The 16,367-nt window shown below is 45.3% G+C and overlaps 1 protein-coding gene across 1 annotated transcript in view; it reads right to left on the bottom strand.

Annotated features, from left to right (window-relative positions):
* CSMD2 (CUB and Sushi multiple domains 2) overlaps positions 1-16,367 on the bottom strand; it is a 560,683-nt gene that overhangs the window by 122,315 nt on the left and 422,001 nt on the right. The window contains exons 30-31 of the mRNA XM_034754071.1: positions 3,891-4,085; positions 2,729-2,845 (exon numbers count right to left, since the gene is read on the bottom strand). Coding sequence (XP_034609962.1) covers positions 2,729-2,845; positions 3,891-4,085 — 312 coding nt within the window. The remainder of the gene's footprint in view (positions 1-2,728; positions 2,846-3,890; positions 4,086-16,367) is intronic.

The following is a 16,367-nucleotide window of genomic DNA, read 5'->3' as shown; positions in this document are numbered from 1 at the left end:
CAGTAGCAAGCTTCCAAAATGCTGGCTCACCAAGGTTTCATAGGCCAGAAGGGATCATATTATGGCGAGTCTAGTCTGGCCTGCTACATAACACAGGCTATATAATGTCACCCAGTGATAATGATCAATTATTATTTATTATTTGTATTCTGATAGCACTAAGAAGCCTCCACCATGGACCAGAACTCCATGGTGCTAGGCGCTGTACAAACACAGAACAAAAAGCTGGTCCCTGCCCCAAAATGCTTAGGGCAAGATTTATTTCAAATTAAAAAATTGTGCCCTTAATTGAGAACATAACATAAAAATGGCCATACTGAGTCAGACCAATGGTCCATCTAGCCCAGTGTCCTGTCTTCCGACAGTGGCCAATGCCAGGTGTTTCAGAAGGAATGAACAGAACAGGGAATCAAGTGATCCATCCCCTGTTGCCCATTCCCAGCTTTTGGCAAACAAAGGCTAGGGACACCTTCCCTGTCCAATTCCAGCACCAAGCCCATCTGCTCTGGAAGGATAGCTCCTAGTGATGAAAAGATACTTGAATTTCCAGTCAGTCTTAGGCACCTCTGCTGAGACTGCCAATGAGGAAGTCACTCTGTGTTCCCCATTTTATTGCTTATTTTGTAAATGCACCCAGATGACCCCCAATCTCATCCAGGGGAAAACGCTATTGAGACGATCAGGCCATTTTCAAGTTGGTGTGTGCGGGTTTTGGGAATTTTTGTAAATTTTTCAAAATACAACAACAGTATTTTCCTCAAGAACCCAAGCCTCTATTTCCCGCCCTGAGCTGTGTATCTGTAAGTTGCAAACGCCCATTACAGATTCACAAACTGTAAGATCCCTCACTGTAACATTCATCAAGCTGCAACGTTTGTTACTTGCAAATTCAGTTTTACAGCGTGTCTTCCATGCTAGGACACTGCGAGGGAGCTGGGCCAGCCCCCTGACACGTGCTGTCTGGAGAATCAGGAAAGGAAAGAAAACAGGATTCCTACAGAATTTGCTACTAACAGTTTCCCCACTCACTTTTAATGAAGCTATTGAAACACGGTGGGTGGGGGAAAGAAACTAACTTAGCTGTCATCATACTGTAGATAGGAAGTCAGGCTGCTCGTCAAGAAGTTTTTCCTAGTCCACTAGATACTTGACTGATTCAAGCATAAGGATCAGTAAAAGTAGCAACAGTAGCACCTTAACGGGGCTGGATGGCACTGTGGAATGGTAACCACCTATGGTGTATTTCACAGCTTGGTCACGGGTCCAAATCCACCTCAAGTCAGTAAAGACTGAAGGTCATTGCTGTGTGCTAGCTACTGAGGGGAAGAAGTTAGTAGCCCTAATTAGTCCCAGATAGAACTGGGTGTCCTTATCTCACCTTGCTGTGTCAAGGGCTATGGGAACTGACTCCACTGTAGATCAATATAACATGGCAGCCTACAGAAGCTTGCCTTGTGGAATAAAATTTACAGGGCTTCACTCTACAGAGCTGTCAGTGCAGCAAGTTTCATGAGCCCTAAGTTCACTTTGAAAAGAGAAAATATGTTAAACAACATGAATACCCATCCATCTAGCTGTCTCAAGGGTTTCCAAGGTACATATGCTGGTATCCAGGCACTGAACAAAATTAAGCAACATCAGAGTCGATAACTAAAATGTTGGTGCATGGATTTAATCTGGCTCCGATGCACATTTAGGCCCTGATTCAGCAAAGTACTTAAGCACGTGAATGCTCCCACACCTATCCAGCCCAGCTTGTTTTGCTGAATCAGGGCACAGTGCTGTCGTTATCACAGAATAATCACCCACCCTTCCCCCGCCCACTAGACAGAGTTTTGCTCTAATCTCAGATGCCAATACTCCATGCAGTAGCTTTAGCAAAATGAAGGTCACGACAAGCCTACAGGAAAAATAACATCTCAAAAGGAGCTTTGCACGAGGGAGATAGCTTTTCTCATACAACGGTATAAATATGGTACAAGTGACTGCACCTCCTCATTGTGCATAGTAGAATGGCAGAGAGCATTATCATTCTTGCTGGGGCAACATTTCTATCTACTGACTGTGATAGTATTTCACTTGACAGTGGCTGAATTGCAAAGATCAGTTCTAACAGCTGTTCTAACAGTTCTATATTTACCTTCTAAATATCCATTCAACAAACACTTATTTTCTGAAAGATTTTTAAAGGACCACCAGATTGATTTTTACTCATACTTCTCTCTCTCTCTCTCTCACACACACACAATTTTAGCACAATATTTAGCATATATTTGGGCTGAATACATTTGCACTTTCAGACATCTTCTGAAAGAGAAGACTGCTGCCACTACTCCATTGCAAAACCTAATTACTGTAAATTAAATTTTCACTCTTTTTTTTTTTTTCAAATCAGTAACTCTCAGATTTGGTTGAGAAACTGAAAAAAAAAAAAACCCTCACAAAAACTTTGTCAATTTTTTTTTTGCCATCTTTCATATAATTTTTAAATTAACAAATTTCCAACAACTCTGTACATGAAATTGAATTTACAGTCAATAATGCCACTTCTGCCGTATTTCCCATTCCTCCTCCTCCCCAATAATAATACACTCACACTCAACTGTAGAAAATAGACTGTGGGGAACATTTTCAGCTGGTATAAACTGACTTATCTCCAGTGGCTTCAACAGAGCAATGCTGATTTATACCAGCTGAGAATCTAGCCCACTGACTGCACGGCATATACCGTAGTCCTTCGGCACGACGACAAAATACAGGCAGATTTGTCCACTGGTGTAATTCCGAGGATAATTTGGAGACAGAACTACTCCATCTGATCCAGTGTACTGACCACCACACGGCGCTGAAAGACAAAGTCAGGAAGAAATCATTAGAAGAAATCACCGGAGCAGCTGTCATTCAAGCCCCGGCTTCAAGCATTACCCATTTTCTCCACTGCTTCAAAATACATCCAGCCATGTGCTTATTATTGTGTGCAGGACCGGCTGCCCAAGTCTGTGATCAATGCTACATTTCAGGTGGAGCAGCACCCACTGCAAGTTCTTATTAAGAACAATACTGCTTATCCTAACTCGAGTTCATGCTTGCTTCACATTTAATTACCACCACCACACCAGGGACTGGGTGGATGTCACGTACAGTATGTAGCCGAATGCGTGATCTCCAGCACTATCCATCTGATTCTAAAGCACAGGAGTTGGAGGGATGGGTTCTTAATCTTTTCATTGTTTCTCAGCAACAGGAGACTGGCCCAGGGACCAATGCAGCACTCCCCATCAGAACATTTTCAAACCATCGATTTCTCCCATCCACACCCACGTTCTAGCCTCATATTAGTCTCTTGTCCAGCTCCCGTTAGCAAATAGAGCTGGTCAGAAACATTTAATCAAAATTTTCTGATGAAAAACAGGAAAAACTTATGAGAAAAAACATTTTCCTGTTTTCTTACCCGCCCTGGCTCAGGAAATCAATTAAGCACATGCTTAGGTACTTTCCTAAATGAGAATGGATTTCAGCACAGGCTTAAGTGGCTTTCCAAATCAGACGCTGTATTTGGAATGCAGAATTTGTCCTGCTGGATCTGATAATTGGTTTGTTCTAGTACCCTGTCTTTGTTAGATGCTTCCGAAGGAGGGACAAGAAGCCTCATAATGGATATCTATGAAATAATTTGCATACAGAGTAAGTTTCTTTCTGACCTCGGACAGTGAATGCTTTCATTTTTCATTCAACATTTTTTACAGGAGTAAAAACAAAGCTCCCCCTACCCCTGATGAGCTTGCTATAAAAGGGACGCCCGTGCGTCTGAATGGCTGGTGCAGCAGCGAGGCTCGGCAGCAGGCCTAGAAGTTTTGGAGCCGGCTCCTTGCTCACCCCACCAGCCTTACCTGTGCACGTTGGCCGAGGTTTGTTCCACGCGGGTTTCCCATCCCCTCCCATTATGCATGTCAGGGTGGAGACTCCTTCGATCTCATAGCCACCATTGCAGTAGTAGGTAATTGTCGACCCCAGTTTCAGGTCTGTGCCCACTCGGGTGCCATTCTTAACTGACCCGGGATCAAAGCAAGACTCCCTGGGATTTTCTGCAAAACAACATTGCAAGGAGGTTTAGCGTGTTGATTTGACTGTTTAAGAGGTTCATCTAGCAGGTAAATAGTACATGATGCCAGCCCTATCAGTTACAGCAGGTAACTGGGAGTCAAGACTATTGAGTCCTATTATTAACAGCTGTGCCACTCAGGGGCTGTCTTCCCTATAGAATCAGCCTGGGATCTTACCCAGGTGTTGCCCCTGTCCCCCCCCCCCACTGTCTGCACACAAAAACCTCTCACTTGAGTTTAGCGGTACTTTCAAGCTAGCAAAGTTGGGGCTGTGGGTTAGAGCCCAGGTTCTGCTTTCACTCAGGTGGAAAGTGCTCACTTTGCAGTGGCTAAATCACTCGAGTGCTGATAGTCCTCCAGTGCCTTCCCACAATTCCCCCCATGTGCGCAGAAGGACAGACAAGATCTCCGACAATTCACTCGGAAAGAGTCATAGAGCAGCTCAGCTTACTGCAGCATGCAAAGAGCCACGGGATATGCCACCAGGAGCCCTAGCAACACACATGGGGAAGTGCAGCACCAGTGAGGACCCAGTAACTTGGGTACAGGCTTTGCAGCATGGCTGCTCACACCTGGGCTAGCTAACTCAGCTGCCAGTCACCTGGGCTAACTCTGCAGTGAAGATAAACTTTCACTCACTGGGTGTCGTTGGGAACATCACTTAGCCACTCTATGACTCAGTTTTCCCATCTTTAAAATGGGGGAATAACATCACAAGGATTTTGAGAGCCTTATTTACTATTTGTAAAGTGCTTTTAGATCTTCAGATTAAGAGCGTTTATTACATGCAACCTCTGGAAATGCTGTGGTATTGCTGACATTACAGGCCATTTTTTTATAGGCCCTCAACTGGGCCTCTAATTTTGCACAGACATTCCGCTGTGGGCACCACAAACCACAGTCACGGAGTTACACACTCAGGGAAAAAAATTCTAAGTGATGTAAGTGCCTAAATCCCAATTTTAAAAGTGTCTTGGGCACTTAGAGAAATCCCAATGAAAGTCAATAGGAGTTAGGCTCCTAAATCACTTGGATACTGTTGACGATTTCCCCCAAGTCGTATAGTGTGTCTTTACAAGTAAGCCTGGACATAAAAATATGGATAATATTAAAAACTGAAACCCTCCCTAAGCAACTATGCTCTTCCATACAACAGGCAGATCCCAATTTCAAAACCAGCTTTTTCTGATCTGGGATTCTGCTTCAGCCCATTTTAACAGACGGGGGTCATCGCAAGAATTGGATCCAGATCCACGCCTGGATTTCAAACACATTCTCACACACGGAGGAAGCTGGGGATATTCAGATCCCAGATTTTGGTCTAGGCCCATCTCTAAATTACTGGTGAAAGCCCAGAGTGGTGGAGGAGGAGAGAGAGTGATTGTGCAAGTATTCACTGATACCAAATCAGGCACATAGGCAGAGCTTTTATTTAAGTAACTGCATACATGCTTTGCTGAACGGGAGACCGAATGCAATGAATTTTGCAAACCAGAGCATGTAACTGCACGTGCGGCTTGTAAAGTAAGGGATCCATTCTCTTAATATAGTTTGGATGCACTACATCTATTCACAGTATCTCTCAGGCACCTGTCAGTCTAGCATCTAACAGCTTAGTGCTCTTACCCACAGTGATATACAGGGCCATGTGCTAGCTGGTTTTTTATCCAGATGTGTAGATTACTGCAGAATGACTACATGCAATTAGACAAAATGACGACATTTTTCATTCTCTTTCCCATGCTCTGCAGAGTTAAAATCTCCGCTTATATATGAAAATTCCAGGAAAGATTGCAGATCTGTCAGGCTGTGCATATTTTTCTTCCACTTCGGAGGGACTTTTTTTAATGAAATATAATTAGGGGCTTTGATTATTCCTGTGCTTTTGCCATTTAGAAATTGCTGATTAAAGCTCAGGGCTTTTTGGTGAACAGTGGGGTCTGTGAACAATCACAATTGCCTGAGAATTATATCGTGCCGTTTTAATTTTGTTTGAAAGAAAAAAAGACTCAACCCACTCCTACCAGGCCCTGCCCTGGCTTCTTTGTTTGTAGTGAAAAGCAGGATTAGCCTTGCGATCTCCTCCCTGTGACAGCTGTGCCATTAGACAGTGGCCCAGGTAGGCAGAGAACAAAGAGTTTGAAGTGCTTCTATTAGGGATAGTCGAACTGGGGCACAGGCGGTGAAGCCTCTCTTTCTCTCTAGAGGGAAGCACTGTCTAGTGGTAAAAGCACAGGACGAGGAGACAGAACTCCAGGGTTCTTGTCCTGGCTCTGCCACAGGCTTGCTGCATGAACTTGGCCACCTCACTGCCCTTCTCTGCAACTTTATTCTCTTAACTGTAAAATGGGATAATGCAATTCAGTTGCCTCTTGGAGGGAGGGGTGCGTGTGTGCTGTGAGGCATAATTAGCATCTGTTTGTAAAGGGCTTTGATGCTCAGACATAAGGTGGTAGAATAGTTCTGTTCTCAGAAGCTATAAAAGAACTTTGTTTTTATTCCATCATTTCATGCAGTTCCAGCCTGAGCAGAAGCTGGATGCAATAAAGAGACATTAGCCAGGCCGACTAGGAAGAGACCAAGCCTGGAGGTCTCATTTCACCCATGGCGATGGAGAGCATGACCACCAGGCTATGCGGTCAGATAAGGAGCCACCATTTTGTCCTCTTTAACCCTCACTCTTTGGATAATGATCACTGCTGCTGAGCAGACAAGCCTTCGCCAATACTAAGATTCTTCTGTATACTGTTAGGATGATGCCAAATTACTATGAATTACTGTGGCCGATATGCATAAGTGTGGTAAGCATGAGTTTGGTATGGCTCGGTACGTCCGTATTTGCTAGAGGATTCTGGGAGCAGGATTCTCTTAGCATCAGAGAGTTGGTGTGGAAATTTATTGAGAGTACTGAAATGACACTTGAATGGTTAATAAAGGCGGTTTCTGTGCGTGTTTCTCAACAGGAGACTTTGAAACCTGTCAGCCGATTGACCAGCTCACAAAGGAAAGAAAAAGCAAAAACAGGCCATCAGTGAGCTTGGTATAGGTTGACCCGGGTCAAAATAACCCCTTCTGGAGAACACCGCACTAGGAGCTCAAGTGAATGATTGATGAGAGGGTAAATGTTGATTGAGCTTTGGTCTGTGCCTGTTTTGCAGCCCCCTTCTAAAAGATTAATTAAAGAAAACCAGTAATGAAATGCCCACAGGGCATATTTCTGGGACATGTGACTCCTGTGAGAACAAAAGATATAAATGCTAAGCAGAGTACATTAGTTAGTTAGTTCCCCAATTGACACCTAAAGAGGTCTGTGATGCTGTAAGACAGAGGGTCAGGGTAGCGGAGACCTGGCTACAAGAGACTTGTGTGGGACTTTGGAATCAGGCAGCGTCGGGGTAACCAAGACCCTGCAGCGAGGGACATTTGACAGACCAAGTACCTGAGAGGGGAAAAGAAGAAAAGAAAAGAAGTCTCCCTCTAGGACTGGTACCTATACCTGCTTTGTTTGCCAAGCAGGATACTGTGTAAGGCCAACACAGTTACTGAGGGTTTATGCTTGGGGAATTCAGGCTTATTAGGGAGATGTATATTCTGTAACCTTTACTGCTTGTGTAATTCTTTCTCAAATAAACTACTGTGCATTAAGCATATTGAATCTGAATTTTCACTGGTACCGGTAACAATCCACCCAGTTGTGGGCCATTAAAGCTCTGTTTTAACATATACCACTCAAGAAACACTTGCAGGGCTGAGCATAGCTACCCGAACCTGGAGCTGAGGCCAAAAACTGGGCCCGGACCTCATCGCTAGAACCCAGCACCAGCCATTGGGGTCGAGATCAGAAGCTGAGCACCCCCCTGCACATCTGCAGAGCGCCCGTGGCTCCATCGGCCTGGGAGTGAGGGACCCCAGGCAGTGCCTGCATTTGTGTCCCATGCCCTGAACAAGGCAGCAGTGCTGCTGCCCGGCAAAGCCAAGCCAAGCCAAGCACATCATCGCCCAGGAGACATTTGCAAAAGCAAACTCTGCGCTTGTTTGTCCAAATTGTTTCCCAGTTCTGCAGGCCTTGATACCTCTGGAATGCGAGCATTCGTTAGCCTCTTCCCTAACAAGGCTGCACCCGACAGGTTTCCTCATGACCACGTTATGCCTCTCTCGTGTTTTTGAACCATTTCCCTGCATTTCATCTCACAAGCCGATGTCGCCTCAACCTGCCAATCAGCCTCCCACCCAGCTGTCAGGTGCCTTAGACATATGCTTGATCTCAGTCTCCGCTCTCGCTTTCAAAACTCACAATGTTCAGGGCTCCAGCCACCCTGCTGACGGGGGCTGGCGGCTGATTGCTGAAGTCTCCCCCTGCTGCTCTTTTGTTTTCTTCCTTTTTTGGCTGTTTTTCTTTTCCCTGGAGAGTCCATGCCCCTCGGGACAGTATGTACCTTAGCCAGGCGGGCGGATGATTCCCCTTGGCATGCCGAGAATATCCCCACCCCAATCCACCAACTCCTTCATTGGCGAGTTGCTGTGACACCAGCCAACGCTGACCTATGAATGTGTTCACAGAGCAATACGTCAGGACATTCTCCAGTTTAAGGAGAAGTTTGGTCCAGTGGTGGCAGCAGAGGAGCAGACGTCAGGACTCCCGGGTTTGGATCCCCAGCACGACCATCAGACTCGTCATCCGATCACGAGCAAGTCTTAATCTCTCTGTCCTTTGATTTGCCCGTCTGCAAAACGAGCGTCGTACCTCAACAAATTCCAGGTCTGTGAAGTAAGTGGCGATTGATTCAAAACCAGTCCCAGCTGGCAGTGACTGAAAAGCATTTGACATCTTGCACAAAGAGTTTGGGTGTCTCATTCCAGTTCCAAAGGAACAGCTGTCCACATCTCTCTCTCTCTCTCTCTCACACACACACACAAATAACTGTCCACAACCAAAATTGGCCCTCTGCCTAGCCAACTTGGCAGTAAGAGCAAAGAATGACTGAGCCAAATGGGGCACGGCTATAAACCTGTCCTCTGACACCTAGAGGCAGTCCTTCCCGGCCACAGACTGGACATGCTGGGGGAACATTGTGAAGAAAACTTGTGCAGCAGCTGTCTACATTGCATCTGTTCTGCAGACAGAGGACAGTAGCTTCTAAGGCTGTTGCTAGGGGGCTTTTCATGAGCGCTAAATGCTCAGACAACGCTTTGAGAAGTTGCAGAAAAGAAAATAATCGCTGTGAGGTAACATTTAGCAAGAAAAAAATAAAATAAGCCAGAGTGTTACCATGCTGGGTCCTCGGTTCCACACATAGCCCTCGCTGCTCAACTAGAGCCATCAGTGGGGTGCCACTTTTCCAGTGACAATGCCAATGCTGCCTTGAAAGAAGCACGGCCTCCGTTCCTTTGATACGGCAAGATCACAAGACACAAAAAAGCCGGGTGCCTTTAGAATGCACCTACCCGTCTTTCCAAATGCAATACAATGAATCATTTTATGGGGCAGTTTGAACCGTTCCCCCTCTTTGGGTCTCTCTGAATGCTAAACACAACTGGATGTTCTATAGCACGTCCTGCCGTGTATCGCTAAGCGTGCTGCAGCACAGTGGGAATTTCCATCTTCAAAAAGGGAACACAGGAATTGTTGAAAGAATCGTCTTGTGTGTATTTATAAGCCTGGTATGGGCAAAGCTGCTTTGATCAAGTAATAACTGACTTGCAATGGACGGTTTGGGGAAGGGTGAAAAGTAATCGGCTGTGCCTCGTTTGTTTTCAGTTCCTTGCCTCACTTCCAGATTCCAGCCAGGAACAAGAGTGGGAAGCATTCAAAGAGTGCGAGAAATGTCATGAAATGCCTAATTGTGACTTTCGCTCATTCCTCCTGTACCAAAGAGGTCTGGATAAATCTGGATAAGCATCTAGGGTCAGATGCTGTGCTGAGCTTCCAGGGGGTATAGCCCAGGGGGAGGGAGGCGGCAAATGCGGCTTTAACCCACCTTTGTGCTAAGTTCCTGGCATAATTTAGCCAGCTCTAGGGGCTGCTCTAAGTTATGTCAGCTTCCCCAAGCCTGCCGATACCCTGCAGCGCACAAGCCAGAATTGTTGCAGCAACATGCGCTACAGCTTGGCCCCTCCTGTCTCCAACTCCACCCCTGTGCTTTTCCCTAAGCTAGGGATGCGGTGGGGGAGGGGGAGGAGGAACCTGTGTAGGACTGCCTATAGTAACCTAACAAAGTGCCCTCCCTCGGAGATTTTTCCTCCAGCCCCTTGCAGGATATTTATATCCCCTATATTCTGCCAGAGCTATATATAGGGGCAGATTCCCGCCACCAAAATTTGGGGCACTCTTAAGTAGTAAATCTCTGAACAGCTTTAGGACTGATTTCAACAGGGACTTGCTTATCTAAATTTCCCATTCTGAACACCCCTTTCCCTCCCCCATTATCCTGAAGAGCATCACTGTCCTCCAATATTTGTGTGTTCACCTGAGACCTACAAATACTGCAGGCACTACATTTTGGATGCCACAAGCCCTCATATGTTCTATACAAGCAAGATATGACCAACTGGCAGCATGTCCATTTTAGCTACTGGAATTATTGGGTAATGCTCAATGATTCCAACAGCCCTTCATAGTGTTGCTGCAAACGAGTGCCTTCTAGCTTAGGGAATCATTTCAAATGCCGCATGAAACTTAAATCCACTCATCACGGGCATGTTTTCCCATAGATTAACGTTCTCTCTTGCTGATGGACAATGATAGAGCTTTAAGTCCTTTCTTATTCTTCTTGATGCTGCATTTAAGCTATCGTTACAGAAGAGCTAGCCAATATAGATAAAGAAAAATGGATCTCAGCCTGTGCCCAGACTGCAAATCAAACCTCTCCTGAGGTTTAAAAAAATGCAGTTACTTCCCCAAAATCCCAGTTCAGCACTTCCTGATGCCAGCTGGGATGCAAAGTAAAAAATGCCACTGGGGTGCAAAGCGGAAAGATTTGACGGCAGGCTGGCTATCTGGAGGGACTGTGCTCTTGTGGTCACCAGAGGCTCAGGAGGTTTGGACAATTCAGATAAGCATCAAAGCACTCAAACTACTGGAGTGCATACTAAAATCCAGTGCAACCTCGGATCCTTTTGAGGTTCAGCAGCCGCTATGAATGACCCCCAAATCTGTATTTCGACAGAGCTTCCGCCCTAATGAGTGTCTTTTCTTCAGTCCTCCAGAGAAGTCATCATCATGCTGAATCTGGGACAAAAGCCCTTTGCAAGTCAACAGATTGTGATGCCTTCTCTACCAGAGTGTGACTTCAGAGCAGGGCCTTGACGAACAAGCAGAGAGACAGGGTAAATTTTAGCATTTGGAGGAAATAAATAGCAATAATAATAATTTTTTTTTTGCAATTTTTTAATGTAATTTGCAATTTCTTCTGCACAGCAGGGTGGTTTTCAAGAACATGCTGCGTGCACACAGGATGTTGAGCTCTTCTGAAAAACTGGCCCCAGTTGTGTGTGCTGAGCACTGGACAATCCCGCTATGGGTTCTTTGGAAGTGTAGGCTCCACAAGCATAAACACAAGCTAAAAATGTAGTCAGCTGAATTGGGAATACAGGGACACTGGATCCTGTGTTAATGAGAACAAGTCACTCCTGTCTTGTAGCAGGAGTGAGAGTGGGGAATGTATAGCTAAATGCACATTAACAGGATGATGGTTGATCTTAAAGCCGTATCTCCTCAACCATGCTGAATCTGTCCCCTAGGACCTGCCTACGCACAAAAGTTGTGCTGTTTTAACTGTACTGGTATTGTGAAAGTAGTACCAACCCCAGTGTGGAAGCAGTTACACCAGTATAAAGTGCTTATACCAGTATAGCTGGTTCCTGTGTAAGAGACGGGGAGTAAACTATACCAGTACTTACATTACAGATATCTCCTGGCATAGGTGTATTGGTCAGGGATGCAAAGTAAAACTGGGTGAATAATGGATTTTTCAGTTTGGGGACAGAAATGGAAAATCTGGGGCGGAGGGAGGGAATGTATTTCGATTTGAACCGAAACAATTTTTTTGAAAAATTTTCAGCAGATCAAAAAATGACAGAAAAAAAGGAGTAGATCAAAACCTTTCCATTTACTAAAAACATTTTTTAAAGTGATTTTTTTGTTTCAATTCGGCTGGTTTTGGGGTGCTCATCACGCCTTTTGGGGCATTCTTTTAAAAAATTGGCCAAATTTGAACTAGAAACGCCATTTTGAAATGAAAAATCAAAACGAAACATTTCAAAACAAAAAAGTCAAAACATTTCAAAATGTTCACAAGTAAGCAGCTGTACTTTAAAAAAAATAAGTTTTTTTTCTCTCAGCCAAAGCTATTTGTTGAATTCTACCTGAATTTACAAATCATTTCAGTGCACCAAAAAGGCATTTTTGGAAGAAAAATCTATTTGCCCAAATTATTTTGCCCAGCTCTAGTGTGAAGAGGTGGGATCCCTGACTAACATAGCTGTGGCAATAAAGTGCTCCTAATACAGACACGTTGCGTACCAACAAAACTGCACTTTTAGCTTGCTTCGCTTGGGGGAGGGGGAGCTGAAATAAACAATACCGGCAAAAGTGCAGTTTTGTTGGGATAAGCGCATAGCTATGCTGGCAAAGTACTCCTAGTATAGATCTGGCCTAAGATACCTTCATACCTATATGCAGCCACATTTTGCTCTCTCCCTGCTGTGTCAGCACAAGTACTGGCAAAACCAGAACCAAAATCATTATGTTTCTACATGTTTTTTTCCTTCCCCTAGCCAGTGTGAAAGTAGCCCTTTCAGAGCCATCGGTCCCCGAATCAATTTAACATGAAGAGCCGGGGCTGTTTGAAAATCACCAGGCGTGTTGTAGCTCGAGGCTAGCAATCTGATCCCAGTCTCCGAGAAGATGTTGGATTTCCAAAAGGGGCTAGTGGATGGTTATGGCGTCTTTCCCTGCACATTACTAGTGGAGGATTACGAAGTCCCCGGTAATTGGACTGTTTCATCTGGGGCTGAGACCGTTGAGAAAAGCAGCTTGGGGACCTAGAGTGAAATCAGCCTATGGACTGTGGAGCTGACCATATGCATTGAGATGTTACAAACAAGCCTGTGTCTTTGAACTGTACTTGGCATTCTGTTCTGGCAAGAAGCCCAATGAGATACTTGATTTCTCTTTCATATACTCTCCTTTTTTCCCCTTCTTTTTCTTCTTCCTCCAATTCCCCAAAGTTCCATTTTCTGCAGCTTCTCAAACTCGAATTGCTGTCTCCTTCTAATGCGTGGGGAAGTTAATGAGCAAAGTTAAAGCCTCATTCTTTTCTCCCAGCAGTTTGGCTTCGTGGGAAGTATGTAGGCGTGATTAACTCTGTAGGTGTGTTTAGGGAAAAAAATAACACTGTACAACAGCCCTAATTTAATGAGGCCAACTTTTGTTCACTACATTTTGGCTGCCAAAAGGGGGGTGGGGAAAAGGGAGACAAAACCAAAGGCCTTCATTTGTACTAAAAAGAATTCTAATTAAAGGCTGGAAATTTTTTAATTTGTTCAATTTTAAGAGCTGCTAATTACTTTTGTCTTCTTAGTTTATAGCTAGTTATTGAAGACGTGGCCATTCATGGACAGGATTTGCCATGTCTGACTATAATACTATTTAGCTTTTCAGCTGTAGACCTCAAAACATTTTCCCTAGGAGGGTAAAGTATCATCGCCCCCATTTTACAGATGGGCACAGAGAAAGGGGATGAGATTTGGCCCAGGATATTTGGCAGGTCAGTGGCAGCGTTTGTATCCCAACCTAGCACCCTATCCACTAGACCATACTGCTTCCATGTATATAGGTTTGGGCCAGCAAGTCTAGCATTCTGTCTCTGATGCATCTGAAAGCAGACAAGCCTTCCCCATGGTGCACCTAATCTGCATGTGGCGGAGGTGTGTTTGAGGAGTCATTTCTTTTTAGCCCCTACTTCTATCATGTCCTAATTTCCCTCTCTGCATAGGCCTGGCTTCCCCAGTTAGTCCAGATGAATTCTCTCTCTGTCCCCATTAGTGAGCAGCAGGGTGCCTTTGGAACAGCAGACTCACTGTAGCCTGCAGGGCATGTAAAGCACATTGGCAGTCCAAGCCCTTCCTTTCCGTAGACACTTGAATCAATACATCCTCCCAGGAATCCAGCCCGCATTCATCCCTCACACAATAACAGCCTGGCTCGGACAGGGGACCCGATGACAAAAATGTCCTAGCAGAGGCAGCATCTCAGCTTGATATTTCACAGGAACGAGCGAATGGGGCAGGACATGTTCTATTATTGCCAATTGTGGCATCCCTGGCAACACCCTTCCACTCCTTGCTCCACCTCTCAAACCATCCACGTGCTCTGCAGGAACCGGGCAGCGAGGTTCTCATTCTTCCAGGCTCCGCACTAGAGAGCAACATTCCATGTTTTCGATCATTTCTCTGCCTTTGGCGCAGTAGGCTGAACTTTATATCCCCCCCCCACATTTTTTTTTCAGCTAAAATGCAAGCTGGTTGTGACAAGCAGGAGCTTGCAGTGGCAAAAAAAAACAACAACTCACGTCCCTGTGAATTGTGGGAGCCAAGGAGAGGATCCCAAATGCAAATGCATTGCTGTAGCAAGGATGCACTTGATTTGTAGCACTGTCTACACTAGTTTCAGTCACCAGGTCCATTCGCATCAGAGAGGGGGCGAACCCGAAAAGGCTGGGTTGGTAGGGAGGGAGGGTGTTCAGTGCAGAGAACTGGGCCTCAGGACGAGTGTGTGCTATTCCCTGTTCTCTCACTGACTCAATATGAAGCCGCTTAGTTTCTCTGTCCCTTGGTTTCCCCATCTGTAAAATGGAGATGATCGTACTGAGGGATTCGGAGGTGATAAAGCTCACCTCAGTCGCAGAGGCTAAATCACCCTTTGCTGCGAGCTCCTCAGATGGAAAGCACCGAAGAGATGCAAAGTGCCACAGGCCCAGTTCATTGCTGCCCTGCACCTCGTGCCGTCATCAACACTGCCACCACGGCAGTGCCAGATGGGTGTAAAATGCTATCCCATCAGAACGGGATCCTTTCACATTCGCTTAGCACAGACATAAAAAGGTGCACAAAGTGCAGGGCAGTGGCGAATTGGGTCCTATATTTTGACAGCGCTCCTAGAGAACTGATATGGTTGTGCTTGCAGTTACGCAAGCTGCCGGAGACATATGTGCAGACTACCACGGACACGAATGAGAGCAGTACTACAGTAGTGAGAAGCAACTGCAGCTACAATGAGCCATTCACTGTGAAGGTAGGTCTACAATACACCAAGGATCAGCCTTAAGCCTATTCCTATTTGTGATTCAATGGACACCTTGACACAGGCGATTAGGGGAGAGGCTCCAAGGAGCCTGCTTTTCGCGGAGACATTACATTGTACCACGAAGATCAATACAAACTGGGAAGGGATCTAGGACAATGGAGGGCTGCATTAGAAGAAAATGGTTTACACATCAGCTGACAAAAGACAGGATACAGATGGTGCTTTGTTGAACGGGACAAGGTGAAACCAGTAAAACAAGATGGTACAGAGCTAACGTCTGTGCAACATTTCGAACACTTTGGTTTCAGTGTTGAGCTATGATGGAACTGTGGATGCGGATTTTAGGAGTCACATGAAGAGCATACGGTGCAAATGTAAGGGTTGATGGGAACTCTCTGAGATAACGATATGCCAAGTAAACTAAAGAGCAAAGTGTATAAGACCATGATTAGGGTGGCCATGATGTATGGGTCAGAATGCTGGCCAACGAGGAAGAAAGAAGCCATGACACAACACTGAAATGAGAACGCACAGGTGGATGCTGGGTAAGACAAGAACTGATAGGCTGTGTAATGCCATGATATGAGTCATGATGCAAGTAGCCCCCAGCATAGAAAAGTTGAGGGAGTATCAACTGAGCTGGCTTGGTCATGTGAGGTGATGAGATGGGTGATGGCCAGAGCCAAGACTGGGTAGTCATGGGGCAAAGACCATGAGGAAAACCTAGAAAAAGATGGTTCTAGACACCAGAGGAGGACATGAAGAAGGTCAGTGTCAGCTTAAAAGAGGCAGTTGATAGGAATACTTGGAGATGAAGAACAAGAACCACTGACCCCGACTAATGGGACAAGGCAAAGGCAAAGAAGAAGAAGAATTTTGATGGCAGTTCAGTTACTTCTATGACGTTTAACCAAACTTTGCCAACCTCTTGGAATTCTAAATCTGAGCTGAAAGTCTCA

This window comes from Trachemys scripta, chromosome 20 (assembly GCF_013100865.1).
Source record: "Trachemys scripta elegans isolate TJP31775 chromosome 20, CAS_Tse_1.0, whole genome shotgun sequence".
Taxonomy (NCBI): Eukaryota; Metazoa; Chordata; order Testudines; family Emydidae; genus Trachemys; species Trachemys scripta.
This window is presented reverse-complemented; position numbering and strand designations above follow the sequence as displayed.